Genomic DNA, 20,613 nt, shown 5'->3' on the forward strand with positions numbered 1-20,613 from the left:
ATTTTGCCGATCGAATGCTAAAGTTTGGTTTAACCAGAAACAATATTCATCTCGTCTGGATATTTAATAAAATGTCTTTTAAATATATGTGGTGTGGTTCGATTTCGGTGCGGTATTCAAAAGTTAAAATCAAAACCAAACCGTTTTCTTACCCTTCGATTTGGTTTCAAACTGAAATCGTTTCATAACCACAAAACCAAACCGTTCGATGCGGTTTGGCTTGGTTCGTGTTTCGGTTTTGGTTTTCGATTCCAAGTGCCCACCCCTAGTTTGTATACCAGAATCCAGATGATGATGATACAACATACTGAACGGAAGACGGTCCTCTTTGGATCCACCCCTAGGGATTACCACATCCTAGTCGTTGACACTTTACAGGAATCCTAGGTATCCCCACATCCTAGTCGTTCATCGTACATCGTGCAGTCAGTTTTCGTCAGGTACTATTTGTGTTTAATTTTAAATTACGAAGTCAAATGATTTCTGACCGCACGATGCACGATGAATGACTAAGATGTGAAAATCCCTAGAATCCTTACCATTTGAATCCGGATGGGATCCAAATACATGAACCACCATCAATCCATCCATCTAAATAATAAGAAATCGATTTAAACAGCAACCAACAACTTAAACAGCAACCTTAATAATTAATAATCATAATATAGATTAGGTAAGTAAGAAAGATACAGATTTTAAACATTAATAATCATATTATCATCATAATCTCTTTCACAATCACTGAAAACTCAAATCACTTAATTACCCCAAAGCGAAAACTGCAACATCTATTAGGCTCTTACAATAACACACCAAATGTGACACCTTTCCCTTCCATGATCCATCCAACCATAGCAATTACACCAATTTCTCCTCCAAAACAGCTCAACTTACCACCAGAAATCATGCCTTAATATTGATCTATTATTCCAAAACACCAGTACAGATAAACAGACGACAACAACTACTAGTTTCGCTTGTCAACCCAACCCAACATCCCTCTCTAATCCTGCAAACACAACATTTCAAAGTTAGTTATAACCACAAGAAGGCAATGAATCATGGGTTCATGATAAAGCATCGTGACTCCGTTCACCCGATAACAAACAAAACATAGTCACACTTACTGAGCACGTATGCATAAAAGTTAATATGCAATGCAACCATGAGTTTTATTTACAACTGCAGAGCATATGTGGGCAAAACAAGTGAAAGCTCAACGTTGTAATCTGTGTGTAAACGAATACAATTCCGATGCTTGCTGAAGGGGAAGTTGCAAACATTCCATCCAGGGGTAAGTCAGGGAACAAGTACATTATCATTCATAGTTAGTACACACCACACCATGCACAGAGCATACTTATAGTTGATCATTCATTTGTGTCCTCCTTTTCAATTTGTTCCATCATACTCATACGGTAAATGATTAATTGTTGTGGCGACATATATTAACAATTTAACACATAGTCTAATAGTTGATCCCTGTTTCAAGGTTTTTGATATATATAACGGACCCAAGAGATATCATATCAACTACTAATGATCCACTATCTACTCATGGAGATTCATGAGAATCATGCAGAATGCACACATAGTTTACATATATACACATTACCTCATCATCATCGTCATCACCGCCATCTCCCTTGTTCTTCTTGATGCGTGTAGTACCACCCTCCTTGACAATGGGCAACTTCATGGCTCCAAAGGGCGTGTCCACATTGATATTCCCTTTGATGCTGTAGCCGGTACCCTTTCCCCGAATCATATCCCAGAGCGCAGACCCGAAATCCTTAGGCCTGAAGGTAATGGGAACATCGACATAAGTAATGCCCTTTTTAGTAAGATTGGCAGACTTGGCGAGCTCTGCACCCCCAATGCTCTCATCACACAGCCAAATCTCGTAGTCGAGAGCATTGAGGCCTAAGTCAAAGTCATTCATGTTCTCCAGCTTCAAATGGAGGACCGCAACGGTTTCCTCAAAGGAGAAGGTTTGAAACCTGATCTTCTCAACATCGACATCAGGCTTGTAAGGGATGGGGATTTCTCCAGTTTTCTCGAGGGGGATAGTGATTCTGCCGATGACAGGGACGTCCACAATGAGATCGACCTTGACCCTGTACGGAATGATGCTTCCAGGCTTGATGTCATCGTAGGTGCTCTTGATGTCATCGTACACCAAGTGGACGGGAACTTTGACAGTCTCCTCCCCGTGGGCGTGGATTGTCCCAGCATCGGGGATCAACCCGGATACAAGTTTCCTCCCATCACTTTCGATCAAGTAGTTAATGTCGATGAGAGGGATGGGAACCGGATTAGGGTTCTTGATGAGCACATCCACCACGATCTCGGCCCTTTCGAGATTGATGCTGGGGATGTGAACGGCAGCAACATCGGCGGTTGGCTTGCCGAACCCAATGGCACCCTCGATCTTCTCCCCAATGTCTTGGATGAAACCCTTCACCTTGTCAATAAATCCACCCTCCTCCTCCCCCTCCTCCTTCTTGTGATCTTTCTTCTCCTTAGCACCCCGATCCATAATTTCGGGCTTATCATCAGACGATGCCATGGATTCCCCTATAAATTAATAAACATACATAAATTTACAATTGATTCCCTTATATGGTTCTTTTCGACGAAAGAGAAGGATCCTAAATTCGGGAATTCTTCAATCACATCTGATCACATATCGTGCTATTAATTTTTATCAAATACAATTTATATTCAATTTTAAATAAAAAATTTATAATAATTTCTGATCACAGCACGATAAACAGATGTAATGAGAGCATTTTCAGGATTCTCGTAAAGAGAATCCGGCGAGGATCCTCCTGGCTTTTCAACACACTAAATCAAAGAGAAGGATCAATGATCAGAGATGTGATGGGACGAGATCTAAAGGCCAATGATCGAAACACTTACCTGTTACTGTTGGTGGAAGTTCCTCCTCAATTCAAGCAGCAGCAGAGATTCAAAGAAAATTCAATCCAGGTACAAGTAGAATTATTAACTTGAAAAGCAGCACAATCTCTTATCTTTTTGGCCGGCTGATCGCATTAATCATTTTTTGAAATTATGTCTTGACAAAATATGTGAATTAATGTTTATTTTTATGATTATTTATGAGGGAGCCGGGCGACGTGTACAGTCAGTGTTGTATAGATAGAGATGGAGAGGTCCCACCTCATTAAACTGTACGCGGGACTCACGCCTATTTTCCGCATGTAAAATCTTTTTCTTTTACTCTGTTTGGTAATTAATGTGGCCAAACAAGGGAGGTAAATAAACCTTTTAAAAGTTATGATAATTTTAGTCGTTGGATTAAATTTTAAATGAACGAATTTATTGATTAGTAGGATTTGGTTAGGTGTCTTTAGCTTCAAATTCAATAAAAAATAAAAGGTAATGTTAGAGAGACTAAATTTATTGACAAAATTTACAAATTAAATGATGTGTCATCAATAAAAAAGATCACGTTTATCAACGTTTGAGTGAAATCTATTCATAAGCTTCCATGTCTTTTAGTTTGCAAATTTTATCTATAAATTAGTCTCTCTGGCATCCAAAAATAAATTCAATTGAAAGGAAGCCTCAGCAAAGATATTCCAACTTCCTTTTTTTCCCTTTTTATTTCGTCTGATTAGCCGGGGACTGACAGGAGTTGTAAAACTAAAACAATCAAAATTCAAATGAGATGAAATGAAATGAATGAATGATCAGAGAATGGTGCCATCTGGAATTACTGCACTCGGAAGGAGGACTAGTATTCCGTCACGAATAACATATCCATCACCTTCTCTGTCCGCTTCTTTCACATTATCTTTATTGATGATCTGCACCAAGCACGGACAGCCATCAGTCCACAATATTATCATCAAAACCCCACTCATGCTATTTCATTAAATTTGAAGATAATGAAAACCGAGCGTTCTGAGATTCATACAACTGACTTCATCTAGTGGGATAAAGCTTCGCTGTTGTTATTGAAGATAACGGAAAATAGTAGTACATATCCATAAAGACATACATACTATGAAGCATGAATACGGATACAGTTACGGCGATACGATACGATACGATACGACACGACACGGCGATACGAAAAATCTTAAAAAATTAAGATACGATACGCTATAGATACGGCAAATAAAAATGTATATAGCAACAAAAATATACATTTTAAAACATAGTTCATCATTCAAATTCAAGTACATATGAGGATCGTATTCATACAGTATAAGAAGTGTGAGAGTCGTATTCATGGTTTTAATTAGAGGGAAACTCTTTGTATTTAGCAACTTTCAATTATAGATGTCTCCTATTAATTTTTTTCTCCTCATTACCTTTTTTTGAAATTGTAAATGTATTTTAAAAGCAGGATATGTGTATCCTAAATGTAGGATACGCATATCCATTATGTCAAATTCGTGTCCGTCAACCAGGATACGTGTCGGATGAGTATCCGAGAGTATCGGGCAAGTATCGTATTCGATCAAGTATCGGATACGGGATACGGGACCAAACAGAAGTATCCGTGCATCATAGCATACATACCATAACATTGTTGCCAATTCTTCCATTCTTGTCGATAATAGCCTTCCTTACTTGAGTATCTTCGCCAATTCCCATCACGGGGATCGCACCCGCCATGCCTTTCCTCTTCCCTCCATCTTCTGTCTGCGACTCTCACTCTCACTGTCAGTATATAATAACATAGAGAAAAAAGAAAGACAACAAACAAGAAGGGTCAAAGGGATGGATCCTTAGTCCTTACTTGGTACGTGGTTGAACCCATGATGACTGAATCCTCGACTATAGCCCCATTTCCGATTCTCGTCCTCATACCAATTACTGCCCCTTTGATCCTGCATCCCTACTCTTGTACAAGTCCAAAACCCCCATGCATTCAGTTTACATCAGTTGAGTATGTACTAGTTTTTCGGAGAAATCCAATCGATAAAATTTGAAGAAAGAATTCAAAATCCTACAGGAACAATGCTCTGCTTACATTGAGGATGCAACCATCTCCAATTACACTGTTTGTAATTACAGCGTTTGCTATTTGAGTTGGAGGCAGACGCCGAGGCAGTGTGTAGACCGGACTTTCTCTGTCGTAGAAGCTGCGCTATATATATGCAACCACCAAGTTTGTGTGTTAGTCAATGACATTGAGGACTGAGCGCTCCAAATCAGCCTTCAGCCTTTCCCCGCACATTATGTGTGTGTGCATGTTAAATGTTATATGTATGAGATCGAGTTACTGACTTATATCCTACGTCTGCATCCCTTGTGCTTTGCATATTTGCTTCGTAGAATGCTTTAATATTCCTCATGTCCTCCCAATATCCATCAAATGCATAAGCTTGAACCTAACCCCTCGCACAAAAAGCGCAGTACTGTGCTTGAATTAGCACTCTGAATTCTGAAAGTAATACCACAAGTGAAAAATAAATACATATTACACTAGGTATGCAGGTATGACCTTCATTCCGAAAGATATGGCACCCGGAATTACTTCACTTGTGAAGTCATTTCCCTTTGGAAAATGTTCTTCCAGAAGCCTTTTCATTACACCTCTGTTGATGAGATAGATTCCCATACTTGCCATACTACTTTGGGCAGTATCGTTGGATTTTCTTGAGCTTTTGGGCTGAAATTTCAGATTCATGCTGCCTCAGAAAACACCGGAAATCATACCATATGAAGAGACATTTGTGGAAGACAAAAAACGAAAAAGAATCTGTTGAGTAGTACTTACTGAAGCAACCACAACTGACTTTCCCTCCAAATTCAGTCTGAAATCTGTAACTTGATTTTCAGAATTCACATTTAGAAAGCCAAATCCCGGATCATGAAGTCTCCTGGCAACAGATGTAGCAATGGTAATGTCAGCGCCATTGTCTCGGTGCGACATGATGAGTTTCTGGTAGTCCATACTGTAGAGATGGTGACCGGGAAGGACCAAAAACTCAGTCACGGGATACTCTTCCAGCACCCACAGACATCTTCTCACAGCATCAGCAGTTCCCTAATATCAAGTTACAAAAATTTCAAGACTCTGAACTGTAACTACTGAAGCATTAAAAGTCCGGATTATTTTCAGTACACGAGAGATTTCAGACCTGAAACCATGTGTTATTGCCGGGGCTCTGATACGCGGCAATGACCTGAACAAAGCCCTCATTCCCAAGGCCAACTCCAGAGTAAGCTCTGGAAAGGTGGGAATTGAGAGAAGTAGAGTTAACCTGTGTGAGAGCATATATGTGACTTATGTTGCTGCTAATGCAGTTGCTCACAACTGAATCAATGAGCCTGTAATTTGCTGCAATAGGTATCGCCCCTTCTGATCTTCTCTTTGTCAGCGGGTAAAGTTGTGATTCGTGCCCATCCCCGAACACAACAGCTGCCACACTCTGACATGAATAAATGTACACATACGTAATCTAACCGATGCTCATGAATCATCTAACCGTATTGTGAAACAAGAATTGATTAAAGATTATCTCCTATACGCAAACTAGCATTTCCGTTAGAGGTAATTAAATCAACTTGAGAGCTTATGCATCATTGGCATGATTTAAGCAGGAATTGAATTAAACCTGATTGGCCGGAGGAAACAACAAAGTTGGAGTCTGAGACTGGTGTGACTTGGACACCAAGAAGCTCGGAGGAAGAGTGGTAGAATGAAGCTTGAGGGAACGGTTTTCGTGAATACTACCATCTGATGCAGTAACGGAGCACTTTGCTCGGATGCTAACAACGGAGGGAAAACAACGCTGCAAGATCACCATCACGGTATACAGACAGAGCACGACAAGAGTAATGAATGTATGTACAATTGCAAATCTATATTGAAGGAATAATTTGCTCGTCTTCGACTTCTGAATCCAACTGGTTTAAGACTAAATAGAACGTATAACAAGGGGAATATTAATATTGAGCAAACCTTGCTTGCATGGCTAGATCAGGGTTAGAGGCAAGGATTTGGTTTCCGAGCAGCATTTTTAATAACTTAACTTTGATTCTGAGCTTCTTCTTTTTCTCTTTGTTCTTTTCAGTTGTTTGTTCTCTTTGTTTCCTATGTCTTCCAAGTTATTCATTTCCTACTTAACAGCTGCACAAACAAAACCTCTGCTGTTTAACAACAAAAGCTTGTCCATTCTCTTCAACTGCAAATGACGTTCTTACCCTAACAAGTAATACCCTTTTCAATTACATGGTACTTTGCAAGAAAAGATGCCTTTTGATAAGGGAAAGGGATCCACTCCGGATCTCTTCCACCAAATCCACCCAATCAATTAATCTGAATCCTTAAAATTTGATTTAACAGCTACAATAAGGGGAGCATTTTAAAAGTTATAATAACTTTAACCGTTTATCAAATTTCAAGGGCCCGGATTAGGTGATAGGGTGGATTTGATGGAAGAGATCCGGAGAGGATCCCTTTCCTTTGATAAGGGCAGTTTTGTCACTTTACTGTTGGGCATTTTGGAATGGAGTGGCATCCAAGGCAGGCATTGTTGGCTCCCTCATCTTCCCCTGCCCGTCTTCTCTTTAAAATAATATGAAATGAAGAAACACGCCATATGAAATGAAGAAACACATGCCATAAAACGGATTTGAATTCTATCCGGATACAACTTGTGGGGATCCTCACATCGTAACCGTCTATTGTATATCGTGCAGTCATAAATAATTTTTAATTTTATTATTTAAAATTAAACATAAATAGTACTTAACGAAAACATTGCAAGAGAAGATGGTACTACAGCAATAAGACCTCCCAACGGCGTTATGTTCTAGATTTCAACCTCATGTTAAAAAGTGAGATGTTAGGTGAAGGAGCCACGATGATCAAAGAATCAAATGCTTGCAAATGTGGAATAGCAACACAAAATCACACGTACCCAGGAAGCGAGGAGGTTTTTATTCATAACATCAAACATACTTCTTATTTCTACTCAATTGCTCTTTATCAGGGTTTAACAATCAACAAAGAGCCGACCACGGTTTGGGATAATGTGGTTTACCATGTTACAGTTTTAGATTACCCACAAGACATATATTCTAGCGGTTCAAAAATGGAACAACAACAACAAAAAACAACAACAATGAGCACATCTAGCAACGGAAAACACTGAGTCGCTGACCAAACTACAAATTTATCTGCCTCTCCTCAGACTCAGAGTAACATTACCATTACTTCAGTTGGTGCTCAAACAAAGATGCCATCTCAATCTGCGGTACAAATCAAAATAATCATGAACGGGTTATACCAAACCTAAAAACACAAAGAAAAATGAAATTACCCGCGGAACAAACAGAAAACATATAAAAGAGCAATTCATAAATAACAATCCCGTCTTCAACATGGAACCTACTTGCTTCTATCCTCTTAATCATACAAACTGCCAAAAGGCCAGGTTATATTAGTGTCATATGGAAGGGTTTTAATCAGATTACAGTTTCTAATTAAAAGTTAAATTATATTAATGCATTAGACTAAGTTTAAACAATACATCTTTATAATTCTTAATACTCAAAGAAAAATATAAAAGGAAGCAATTAACCAAAATCAAATGCAATACCTCCGCTACCAAGATAACTTAATTAGGAATAATTTGATATCAACTTACAGCTGTCATAGCAGTCTCTGCACCCTTATTTCCAGATTTACCACCCGCTCGATTTATAGCCTGTGATGGTAGTAAAAGGAAATGGTATGATCGATCATATTCCCCGCTTCTGTAATAAAAAGAAAACTCTCTAGAGTTTTCGGTGCTACATTTGAACACTATGATAAAATATTTACCTGCTCCATATTATCACAAGTTAGGACACCAAATATGCACGGCACTCCTACAGCGACATAAGAGAAGCAGTTCAATTTTTTTTAACGAGGAAACAAAATTCAAGCATATCAGAAGAAAAAGAAACCTTAATTATGCGAGAGAGAAAGAGACTACCACCAACCCAAGAACATATTCAGGAATGGACAGACCATCCTAAAAAAAAAACTAATACGGAAACTAACAAAAAACAAACAGGCAGCAACCTGATTGTAATCCAGCTGAAAGTACTCCAGATGCTGCTGAATTAGCAACTGCATCATAGTGGGTTGTATCGCCTCTAATCTACTGACAAGAAGTTGATAAATTAGCTTTCATGGAGACAAAGTACTATTTTATAAGGATAACCAAAATACAGGAAAGTACCACAGCTCCGACGCATAGAATTGCATGATATTTTCCCAAACTTGCAAGCCTCTGTGCAGTTACACCGATTTCAAAACTACCAGGAACCCACACAACCTGAGGGAAAGGCAACAGCAATAATCAGGCAAGGTCATGTAAAATCAGCTGGTGGAAAAGCAAGAAACAAACATAAGACATGATATTTACTGAAGGAAGCCGAACGAATGCAGAGTATGTGTGTATGCATTTGGGGGTTTATTTATGTTACATACGTCAACATCCTCGTCTTGAATTGAGTAGTTGCTGAAAGTGGTCAGAGCTCCCTCTAACAGCTGCTTTGTTATAAACTCATTGAACCGCGCCACAACCTGAGATTTGACAAGATTTGGAAGCATTAAAAGATTTAGGAAGGCACTAAACATCAGAAGACTTATTAGAAGAAACATATATTTCGATTCGATTCGATTCGATAGTAAATAAGAGAAGAGAAGAGAAGAGAGTTAGGGAGGGAGAGAGGAGTAGTGACCACTGCGAAACGGAGGCCCTGAGTTTTGGTGACGGAACCCACGAGATGGCGAACAGCCGCTGTCTGAGCAAAAGACGAACGCTCCTTCCTCTCAATTCCGCCTGCAATCAGAAACAAAACCAAAATCGATTTTGCTTTGCCAAAAACCAGATAATAATAATACGAAATAAAAAAAGAAATGGTTGAATTATAATCTACTAAGAGAGAATAAAAAAAGTCAACCTCCTCCTATGGAAAACGAAGAAGAAGAAGATGGCGACGAAGAAAGAGAGAGGGATTTGGGAATCTGAGACGACAGGAGAAGGCGTTGACTGCTGCTGCCGCCTCTGCCTCCGTGGGAACGACAAGTATCCGGCGGTGGGAGGAGGCGAGAGTTGAAACACCGTGTTGAAGCCCAAGCAGCAGCCATTTTCTTCCTTCAACTTTCACAGCAGCAGACGGATCTCTTAAGCGATTTTAGACTAGGTTACTGTTCAGTGTTCCTCCACACCCCACTTTTACACCTACCCCAAAACGCTGCGTTTAAAATGCACTTTTTCCCCCTATCTCAGACACTTAGGGGGCGTTTGTTGCGCCGAACTGTCTCGGACTGAACTAGCTGCAGGGACTAAGCTGGACTGGCTTAGACTAGACTAAGCTGGACTAACTTAGTGAAGCGTTTGGTGCAGTGTCGGACTAAGAAGCAGGATAATAAAAACAGTATTGTTCATCAGATTTGTGTTTGCTTACACTAGAACTACAAATTTTTGCCATTGTGTAATAAAGTAATGCTACAAATGTCATGAGAAGATACTTGTGTAATAGAGTAATCCTAAACTTTATGCAATAAAATCGAACATTAACTAATGATAGTTTTCTTGGATTATAGAGTTTAAAAAAACGAAACTCATATTAGATATTTGTCTGAAGCAAGTAAAATTGCCATGGAAAATGTCACTTGAGTTCTTCACATGCATGATATATGGTGTTCTGGTTCTCTGTTGGGTGAAGATGACTAGGATCCAATGGTGGTAGGGTTTTGAAGGAAGGGGAAACGTGAGTAATAATACTTTGGTTTCAAGAATCCTCCAAGTGTACCCAACAAACCTTGCTCAAAAGAAAAGAAAACAGAAAAGCATGGTAATTAAACAGGCTATAAGGGGCCATCTCTTTTTCCATGTGGCATAATTCATAGATGACTAGATTAACAAGCAAGAGCAAGTACATAAGAAGATCTCCATAATTTACAAAATACCAGTGAACTATAGTATACCATTCAAAAGTAGATCTCCATAATTTACAAACTCCTAGTTAACATTAGCCAAAATACTTCATAGTGGAAAGCTAAGTTATAAGTCATAACCTAAGATTGTACGATTAATAAAATACATCCATATCAAAAGACACCACATAATATACTCATCCGCTTGCTTTGTCGCTTAAAAGCCTTTGGACAAACACTTTCTTGAGTTCCGGTTTGATTGCCCTGAACACTCCCACATTTTTTGGTTTATCCAAAATAAGAGACAATGCATCAATTTGATCCATAAGAGAAAGACCCATTTCTTCAAGTTCGTTAGCTATGTCACTATGATCTGCAGTACCTTGAACTAAAGCTTCAGTTACCATTTGCATCCTCTTCCCACTTTCAACATAAAATTCTTTCAGTCCACTGATAATTGCCTCGGTTCCATCACTTGAACTTCCCACACCTCTTTTCCTCTTTCGTTGGCTATTTTCAGATGGGATGCTTTGTTGGCTTTGTTCGTTCATTGAAAAAACAAAATTTTCACCTCCAATATCACTTGCACCAACTTGATCATGACTTTGTTCCTCCACCATTTCCAAATATATATGCGAATCGATCATACAGTGGAAAAGGTTTGCTTCTCCATCCATCGGCTTCTTTATTTTTCTAAGATTATATCAACATAGCAAAACTAAAACTGAGCATGTGTAACAAATAAAACAGCAAGAACAAAACTAATGTATAAATAAAATAGGATATAAACCTGCACATAAGTTTGCCATGCGTCATCACTATCAACTTCAACGCACTTTTTGACATCATTCCATGCAAATCCACTTGTGTTTATCATGTCAACGACCATACTATATGTTTTTTTTCCATTTCTTCAACTTTGACTCAATATGTGGAGTTGCCTTTATATTGGAATGAGGACATAAAATATTGACAGCTTTCGCTATTTCAATCAAAGTACCTTGTTTGAAAGCACCGGTGTCACACCGTTACTTCCGAGCAACAAAATCCTCAAGATCAGATAGTAATACTTCTTCCTCAAATGCTTCCCATTTACGCCTTCTTCCTTTTGGCTCTTGAGTAGCATTCAAAATATTGTCTTTATCCATACCTAAACAAAAAATATTTGAATGTACTAAAATACAATACAAATAATCAATTTGCATAATATCCAAATAATTTGCATACCATCCAATCAATAAAAAAGTTTTAACATTCACTGATGAGCAATCTAATAATTATGCTAACATCCAACAAATGCATGATAAAAAGGAATACTAAAATAAAATGTTATCATTAACACATATAACTAGTTTGGTTGCTGGTTCCTAATTGCTCTCCACTCATTATACATTTCCTGAGCCATGACATTCCTCTTTGCAGTCCACTGGTCAGATATTTCAACACTACCAACATATTCACCTTCTTCTGTATTTTGTCCATCTTGTATTATTGACAAATTTTCCAGTGGATCTACAGACATCTCTTGCCTAATAAGATTGTGTAGTAGGCAACAAGCGGTAATTATTCGACCTTGTGTCCTTATCGGATAGAAAGATGGACTTCTTAGTATCGACCACCTTCCTTTTAGCAAGCCAAAACAACGTTCAATTACATTCCTTGCCTTAGAATGCTTCATGTTAAAATATTCTTCCTTATTAGAAGGCGTTCGTCCCTCCCATTCAGATAAATGATAAGGTATTCCTCTATAGGGTGCAATGAATCCTTCACCATTTGTATAACCACCATCTACAAGGTAATAATAACCTAATAAAAAAAAAACGTTATTAGGGTTTTGTAGTTGACAAACAAAACTAGACCTAACTTACAAAGTTGAGACTAACTAATACTCTTACCCGTTGGTACCTTAAAACCATTAGGCCTAGTAATTGCATCATGTAGCACTCTAGAGTCTGATGCGGAACCCTCCCAACCCGGAAACACATATATGAACTGCATATCGCCTGAACACACACCTAACACATTAGTTGCGACTCGACCCTTTCTTGTTCGGTATCTTGGTTTGTCAATTTCATGTACATGCACATCAATGTGTGTTCCATCTATTGCTCCCAAGCAATTCTATAAAAAAAAAAAATTAAGCTTTTGTTAATTTATACAAAGGGAATGAAGAGTTAAAGCTTAGGGAAAATGAAAAAAAATTATCATACCTTAAAACATCGCCACCTAGGATCTGTAGAATCAATAGGCACAGGCTGAGGGACTTTTAGTAAGATACCTTGTAATCGCAAAATTCCTTGCAATACGCTATTGAAATACCTACTTATAGTCTCTCCCGACCTATAAAATCTACCGCCAATACTACGATTCTTAGTATGATGTGCTAGTATTTGTAAAGTCATACACACCTGCTCCTCTACATACACCAAACCATCAGTTTTTACCCTCTCATCTTGACGAAGTAAGTCACATAATATGGCAAAAGTCCTTCTCAATTCGTTAACACATTCAATATCAGTATTCCCTATTATACCATTCAGATAACACAAACTAATCTCTCGTCTAACAAGTGAACGATTAGTCAAAGTGGGTCGTTCAACATGTCTCTGTTTGGCCCTTAGCATAATCACCACAAGAATCGTACAAATGCAAATTGTCTCTAAATGAGACATCTCTAACAATAAGATCAATAAAAGCTTCATTCGATCCATATCTATCCAAACAAAAAAACAAGGAAAATTAAATAAGGACATTATATATGTAATATTTACTGTTATTAAGGGTGATGGAAATGAAGTGATTATGATACGAAATGAACTAGATCAAAATAAACGGTATACAAAGAATTCTGAAACAAGTAACTGCATTAACAGCCCAAAAAATAAACAGTCAAGTCACAATTAATGTTGGATCAACAAAAAGAAAAAAACCAGTCAAGTCACAATTGCTAGGCATTGCATGTTAAAAGGGAAATTAAATGACACATGTGAAGCGGTAGTCTTAGCCTTATCCTTCCGTTTATGCTCCTCTTCTCTGCAACCAACAACCACAGAATATTGATGTTCAGCATACAAAACATTCACATTGTAATATCATGGTTATAAACTAAATACACACACACACACTTACAGAGCACACACACACACTTCCAGTGCAGAATACACACACACACTTACAGAGCACACATACACACTTCCAGTGCAGAATACACACACACACACACACACACACACACACACTCACAGACCAACTAAAGATACACACACACAGAAACACACCAACTAAACACACCAACTAAACACACCAACTAAACTCACAGACCACAAAAAAAAACATCCGTTCTAGTTCAAGATCAAAAGATGAGCAATTAAGTAAGGACAAACAAAATAGTTCAAACCGGACACTAATCTTTTGAGTGAAACTCAACCGCAACATTAGAATATAAGCAGAGAGATTGTTGCAGGGAGAACTTCCAGTTGGAACAAAAATTCTAGACCAACCCTACCCCATTCCCTGCCTCACCTCCTCTCGCTCCCCCCCACGTTAATGAGTACACACATACACACACACACATACAGTAGACAAACACACACACACACACGCAATACACAAACACACACACACACACACCCCCCACGTTAATGAATACACACAAACACACACACACAGTACACACACACACTTCCAGTGCAGTACATAAACACACACACACACACACATACACAGAAATTAGATACACACACAGGCAGTACACAAACACACTCACACACATCCCCCACGTTAATGAGTACACACAAACACATACACACAGTACACACACACACTTCCAGTGCAGTACACAAACACACACACACAGTACACACACATACACAGAAATTAGATACACACACAGTACACACACACACACAGAAATTACACACACACACATACACATAAATTAGACACACACACACAGTACACACACACAGGCAGTACACAAACACACACACACACCCCCCACGTTAATGAGTACACACAAACACACACACAATACACACACACACACACACACACACTTCCAGTGCAGTACACAAACACACACACACACACATACACATAAATTAGACACACACACAGGCAGTACACAAACACACACACACAGAAATTACACACACACACAGTACACACACACACATACACAGAAATTACACACACACACATAGTACACACACACACAGGCAGTACACAAACACACACACACACACGCCCCACGTTAATGAATACACACAAACACACACACACACACACAGAAATTACACACACACACACACTTCCAGTGCAGTACATAAACACACACACACAATACACACACACACACTTCCAGTGCAGTACACAAACACACACACACAGAAATGACACATACACAGTACACACACACACATACACAGAAATTACACACACAGAGGCAGTACACAAACACACACACACACACCCCACGTTAATGAGTACACACAAACACACACACACACACATAAATTACACACACACACACACACACTTCCAGTGCAGAATACACACAGAAACACACCAACTAAACACACCAACTAAACTCACAGACCACAAAAAAAAAACATCCATTCTAGTTCAAGATCAAAAGATGAGCAATTAAGTAAGGACAAAAATAGTTCAAACCGGACACTAATCTTTTGAATGAAACTTAACTGCAACATTAGAATATAAGCAGAAAGATTGTTGCAGGGAGGACTTCCAGTTGGAACAAAAATTCTAGACCAACCCTACCTCCTTCCCTGCCTCACCCTCTCTCGCTCCCCCCCACATTAATGAGTACACACATACACACACACACATAGTACACAAACACACACACAGAGTAATGAGTACACACAAACACACACACACACACCCCCCACGTTAATGAGTACACAACCACACACACACACACAGAAATTACACAAACACAGAGTACACACACACAAATAATACACAAACACACACACAAAGTACACAAACACACACACACACCCTACGTTAATGAGTACACACAAACACACACACACACACACACACAGAAATTACACACACACACACAGAGTACACAAACACACACACACACAGAGTAATGAGTACAGACACACACACACACTTCTGCACTAACTCAGCAATTCATCCTAATTTGGCAGATAAAAACATACAGTGAAAGAGGTGTTTGGAGAGAGTATGCTTGGAGACGAGGATTTTTGGTAATGACATACACATAAATTACACACACACACACACACACAGAGTACACTAACACACACACACACACGCAGACACACACACGCACAGAGTACTCCCATTGTTGAAACCCCAATTTTTAAAAATCGAAAACAACATGTGGGTAGGACTTCCAAGTTTTACAACTTTGACATCCTAAATTCCCAAGTTCCATCTCATCTTATGAAAAGCCCAAATTCTAATTTCAATTTCACCTAAATATCAAAACCCTAATTTATTCAAGTGCAGATCTCTATGATTCAAAAATTATCAAACCCAAAACAACAAAATCAAATAAAGCTCAGTAAAATTACCATCTGCAACACAAATAAATGAAATTAATAGAAGAATCGAAGTTTACCATACAAATGAGGGCGAGCAGATGCAGAGATCGGAAGGCGCAGAGATGAGGGTGAGGAGGACGAAGATGAGGGAGCACGGCAAGGACGACGTTGAGGGAACGTAGAGATGAGGACGAAGGGCTTGGACTGGACGAAGGGACGACGCAGAAAATCTCTCGGTTTTCTCTGGCTTACGATTCCGCCCGATTTTGGGGTTGCTCGTTAAGAACGGCTAAGGAGGCAGTTAGTCCAAGCGAGTCCAGGTTAAGCTCATTAAAGCTAATCCGGATGCACACCAAACGTCGGACTATAGTCTAATCCAGTCCAAGCCCTCTTAATCCTGTCAAACAAACGTTCCATTACGGTTTCCCAACAAGGAAAGAAATTACCACATAAATAACCCTAATCAAATCAAACCCACCCCCCCCCCTGGTGACGTCCTGTGTCCTAAAACCCTAACTCCCAAAGAAGCCTCCGCTACAATGGCGACCATGCTCAAACTTCCGGCCGCCAATTGTGCGATTCTTCCTCCTCAGCAACAGAAGCGGGCGTTCTTGGCTGGAGCTGCAACCACCAGATTGGATGCGGCTACCGTCTTCACTGCTCGGAGGCAAACACTTTCATTGTCGTCGTCGTCAGCTGCAGCAACTGCAAAGGTGATGTCAGTTTCAGCCGTAGCCGGCCAAAGCATTGAGCTTGAGCAGTCTCCCTCCAAGAACAAGATTGACATTCCTATCATGGTAATGCTTTCCTTATCTTGTTCCTCGTTACTCTGCGATTCTAAATCAATAACCTTTTTAGAAATGTCAATCAATTGCCGTCAAACTCCCAGCACCTATGATAATTTGCATGATTGGAACTTTGATAATTCAAATCAAAACTCCCAGCACAGCAGCTATGTTAGTGATGCCAAATTCCATGAATTTGTCTTCTTTTTGTCCAAAAGGTAAACGGATGTAGTGGCAAAATGGGGAAGGCCATCATCCAAGCAGCAAATTCTGCAGGACTCACCGTGGTTCCAGTTTCTTTTGGCTCCGCTGAAGAATCTGGCCAAACCGTCCAAGTTGGTGCAAACGAGATTCTAGTGCATGGTCCTCATGAAAGAGAAAGCACCCTTGCATCCCTTTTCCAGAAATATCCCAATTTGATTGTTATCGACTTCACCGTCCCTTCTGCGGTCAATGGTAAGTAATACCATAGGTTTGGAAAACTCTATATCGACGTTCTTTTACTTCAAACGTGTTTTCCTTTCCACTGTTGCTGGAAATAGTGCAGGTGATTCTGTGTCTTTATTCTCTGGGGTTTTTTTTTTTTCGTCGTATCCAGATAATGCAGAGCTATATTGCAAAGTTGGAGTGCCCTTTGTGATGGGAACAACAGGCGGGGACAGGGATCAATTGTATAAGACTGTAGAAGACTCAAAAGTCTATGCAGTGATTTCTCCACAGATGGGGAAACAGGTGATTAGGATTTGGTACTTTAATGGTTTCTAATATTCTGGGGGCTTGCCTGCTTTATCCTAATCGTTGTTTGGTATGAATAGGTTGTGGCATTTCTTGCAGCCATGGATATCATGGCTGAGCAATTTCCTGGAGCCTTCTCTGGGTATTCTCTACAGGTACTTCACTTTTCCCTTATAATTTGTTACTGATGCTAAATATAATATAAGAGAAAGTCTAATTATTTGATAAAAAGTTCATTTTCAGTATAATATTGACATTCATTTGACTGGTGTGCTACATTTTTCTGAAAGTTCTTTTATATGTTTTCTGTTCATATTGTCTGATGTGCCTTCTTCATATATTTTAAATTTCAGGTGATGGAATCCCATCAAGCAAGTAAAGTTGATGCATCTGGAACCGCCAAGGCTGTTATTTCTTGCTTCCAGAAGTTGGGGGTGTCCTTTGATATGGAACAGGCATGTTAAATGATACATGTTAATTATAGCTTTTGATAATTAGAAATGGTTAACTGTAGCATCTCTTTTTCATTTTGCCTCATCCGGTAAGTTTTATATTGAACACGTTAGACTCCTTATTAGTTTATTTTTCAAATTTGCGAGGAAAGTAGGCTTGGGTTACATATCATTTTCTTTGAGGTTAAGAAAGCATGGTCAGTCCCATTACATGAAGTACCAAATAAACTTGGATAACTCTTCTTTCATTTTTCATCCTTCATTATTTTATTTAGTTTTTCGATCTTCTGACAAATTTCATCAGATCCAATTGATCCGGGATCCCCAGCAACAACTGGAGCTGGTGGGAGTTCCAGAGGAGCATTTGTCTGGTCACGCATTTCATATGTATCATCTGACCTCACCTGATAAAACGTAATAAGAATATCCTCTTTCGCTGTCTCTCTTTCTCTCGCAGACAAATTTTCTTTTGTTTATAGTTGTAACTCTGGTCCATTGAATTTATTTCCCCTTTTGCAGAGTTTCTTTCGAGTTTCAGCATAATGTTTGTGGTAGATCAATTTATGCAGAGGGTACAATCGATGCTGTTATTTTCCTTGCCAAGAAGGTGCTGAAACTTTTCCATCCCTCTTTTGCTTTCTTACTTGCTGCAGTGCTTATGATGGTTTTAAAAATAATGAAATTTTGGTCTTAAGAAGCGTAATATATTAACGAACTACTTTGACAACTGGAAAGAAGATTGGTTAAGTTCCTATTCAAATATAGTATATGATTTGGATACTCATCGGTTATTTGGCTAGAATATTGATAACGTATATTTGGTGATTAAGCTAGAAACTCGTAGGACCTTTTATGCAATACTTTACTTTTATGATATGAAATATTGTATGAATGCAGATTCATTCAAAGGCAGACAAGCGGATCTACAATATGATGGATGTCCTGCGAGAGGGTAACATGCGATGATAGTTGGCTTTGTACGAAGGGTGTAGTCTGGTGTAGTAAATTAACTAGTTTAAAATAATTGGATTCTGTTTGAGGAAAATGGGGACATAAGTTTCGGATTAGTAGTTTCGACCTTATCTTTGTCAGTTATTGTTTTCCTTCCTGCTAAGGTTTTGTAGTTTGGTTGAAGGAAATATGAATATGTAAGTTTACGTTTATTTTCGAGATGCACCTGATATTGTTGGCCGATATGGTAGTGTGCACAGACAAGCTGATGAGCAGGCTTTTCTTGTCTTGGTTTGTCTTGATTCGAACACGACAGATGTGCTTGGCCGTTCGGTTAAGCACAGAAACTAAGTGATGGTTTTTGCTACTGTTGTTCCTGCAAACAGGTGCTCTAGTTTGGGATGAGATGAGCTGACATAAAGCAGGCAGTAGAGTAGCGTGCTGCTGCCTACTAGTAGTCCGAGTTACTAGGATGTATCGGAACGCAAAATTTGAAAGAATATCACCGGATCAATTAACCCAGAGCTGGTTGGTATGCTCCCATTACATTTACAGTTTTACTTGATGTTACAAGGTTCAATAGAAATATGAACCAACACCAAATAGGAGCAATGCAACCTTCAAATTGCAGCGCTTGGTAATGGAGAAGCAATGTGTCGTCCTTTGACTTTGGATTCTCTTTTGTTTTATTCGTTTTAATGGTAAAAAGTAAAAATATTTTATTTTAGTTAATGGTAAAAAATCATCCCAAAGAGGGAGCCTTGATAAATCACGGATTCGAGTTGTGATGGAAAAATCACGATAGGAAATGTTGGTTTTTTTTTTTTTTTTTTTTGTGATGGAAAAATCACGGATTCGAGTTGTGGAAACAATTGTTTTACAAACTAAGAGTAAAGATGTGTACGATAAAATTTCAGGAAAATTAATGAAAAATATTTGAAAACTTTGAGTTTTAATGATAATGATAAAATAAAAGGTAAAATGAATAGTATCATGATTGATATTTTAGTAATGTAAAAATATAATTTTTCGTTAAAGTAAACAGTACCGAAAGTTTTCGGTTAAAGTTCCCTAAAATTTCCCCCTTAAATCTTTGAGTTCCTTTTATGTTGGTTTGGACTCGTTAGCTCAGCATGGCTAACGGGCCCAAGCCCGAAATAATTAGCATTTCCCCGCAGAAAAACTCTGAAATATCACATTGACATTTTAGTAATGTAAAAATATAATTT

The 20,613-nt window shown here is 38.8% G+C and overlaps 4 protein-coding genes across 5 annotated transcripts; 1 reads left to right on the forward strand and 3 right to left on the reverse strand.

Annotated features, from left to right (window-relative positions):
• Nucleotides 1-693: 693 nt before the first annotated feature.
• WHY2 (uncharacterized LOC103456322) lies at nucleotides 694-3,134 on the reverse strand. 2 transcript variants are annotated; one of them, XM_008396027.4, is made up of 3 exons: nucleotides 2,923-3,134; nucleotides 1,616-2,577; nucleotides 694-1,009 (listed from the first exon to the last, which is right to left on the reverse strand). In XM_008396027.4, the coding sequence occupies exons 2-3, from the start codon at nucleotides 2,567-2,569 to the stop codon at nucleotides 1,004-1,006; spliced, it is 960 nt and encodes a 319-aa protein (XP_008394249.3). In that variant the 5' UTR covers nucleotides 2,570-2,577; nucleotides 2,923-3,134; the 3' UTR covers nucleotides 694-1,003.
• Nucleotides 3,135-3,599: 465 nt separating this feature from the next.
• On the reverse strand, nucleotides 3,600-6,978 carry LOC103400295 (inactive glucose-1-phosphate adenylyltransferase small subunit 2, chloroplastic-like). Its single transcript, XM_008338947.4, has 9 exons — nucleotides 6,600-6,978; nucleotides 6,123-6,413; nucleotides 5,759-6,028; nucleotides 5,483-5,650; nucleotides 5,266-5,369; nucleotides 5,009-5,120; nucleotides 4,775-4,873; nucleotides 4,555-4,677; nucleotides 3,600-3,833 (listed from the first exon to the last, which is right to left on the reverse strand). Exons 1-9 carry the CDS (start codon nucleotides 6,789-6,791, stop codon nucleotides 3,717-3,719), a joined length of 1,476 nt encoding a protein of 491 aa, XP_008337169.3. The 5' UTR covers nucleotides 6,792-6,978; the 3' UTR covers nucleotides 3,600-3,716.
• A 926-nt stretch (nucleotides 6,979-7,904) lies between these two features.
• On the reverse strand, nucleotides 7,905-10,241 carry LOC103456323 (6,7-dimethyl-8-ribityllumazine synthase, chloroplastic). The gene is made up of 8 exons (XM_008396028.4): nucleotides 9,943-10,241; nucleotides 9,721-9,821; nucleotides 9,467-9,562; nucleotides 9,216-9,311; nucleotides 9,056-9,134; nucleotides 8,813-8,859; nucleotides 8,637-8,696; nucleotides 7,905-8,238 (listed from the first exon to the last, which is right to left on the reverse strand). The coding sequence occupies exons 1-8, from the start codon at nucleotides 10,127-10,129 to the stop codon at nucleotides 8,200-8,202; spliced, it is 705 nt and encodes a 234-aa protein (XP_008394250.3). The 5' UTR covers nucleotides 10,130-10,241; the 3' UTR covers nucleotides 7,905-8,199.
• Nucleotides 10,242-16,883: 6,642 nt separating this feature from the next.
• LOC103456324 (4-hydroxy-tetrahydrodipicolinate reductase 2, chloroplastic) lies at nucleotides 16,884-19,627 on the forward strand. The gene is made up of 8 exons (XM_008396029.4): nucleotides 16,884-17,258; nucleotides 17,465-17,702; nucleotides 17,845-17,978; nucleotides 18,062-18,136; nucleotides 18,335-18,436; nucleotides 18,738-18,847; nucleotides 18,953-19,040; nucleotides 19,331-19,627. Exons 1-8 carry the CDS (start codon nucleotides 17,001-17,003, stop codon nucleotides 19,397-19,399), a joined length of 1,074 nt encoding a protein of 357 aa, XP_008394251.3. The 5' UTR covers nucleotides 16,884-17,000; the 3' UTR covers nucleotides 19,400-19,627.
• The last annotated feature ends 986 nt before the right edge of the window (nucleotides 19,628-20,613 follow it).

Source organism: Malus domestica, chromosome 15, assembly GCF_042453785.1.
Source record: "Malus domestica chromosome 15, GDT2T_hap1".
NCBI classification, from domain to species: Eukaryota; Viridiplantae; Streptophyta; class Magnoliopsida; order Rosales; family Rosaceae; genus Malus; species Malus domestica.

Excerpts from the sequence above, each read along its gene's own strand:
- WHY2 (XM_008396027.4), bottom strand. The coding sequence starts at position 2,569 with ATGGCATCGTCTGATGATAAGCCCGAAATTATGGATCGGGGTGCTAAG.
- LOC103400295 (XM_008338947.4), bottom strand. The coding sequence starts at position 6,791 with ATGGTGATCTTGCAGCGTTGTTTTCCCTCCGTTGTTAGCATCCGAGCA. Across the intron at positions 4,874-5,008 it reads GAGATGGTTGCATCCTCAAT|GGATGCAGGATCAAAGGGGC; the intron begins GTAAGCAGAGCA and ends GTACAAGAGTAG. Across the intron at positions 3,834-4,554 it reads GAATTGGCAACAATGTTATG|ATCATCAATAAAGATAATGT; the intron begins GTATGTATGCTA and ends TGCTTGGTGCAG.
- LOC103456323 (XM_008396028.4), bottom strand. The coding sequence starts at position 10,129 with ATGGCTGCTGCTTGGGCTTCAACACGGTGTTTCAACTCTCGCCTCCTC. Across the intron at positions 9,822-9,942 it reads TTCGTTTTCCATAGGAGGAG|GCGGAATTGAGAGGAAGGAG; the intron begins GTTGACTTTTTT and ends TTCTGATTGCAG. Across the intron at positions 8,697-8,812 it reads CTTGTGATAATATGGAGCAG|GCTATAAATCGAGCGGGTGG; the intron begins GTAAATATTTTA and ends CTACCATCACAG.
- LOC103456324 (XM_008396029.4), top strand. The coding sequence starts at position 17,001 with ATGGCGACCATGCTCAAACTTCCGGCCGCCAATTGTGCGATTCTTCCT. Across the intron at positions 17,259-17,464 it reads AGATTGACATTCCTATCATG|GTAAACGGATGTAGTGGCAA; the intron begins GTAATGCTTTCC and ends TTTGTCCAAAAG. Across the intron at positions 18,437-18,737 it reads TGTCCTTTGATATGGAACAG|ATCCAATTGATCCGGGATCC; the intron begins GCATGTTAAATG and ends AAATTTCATCAG.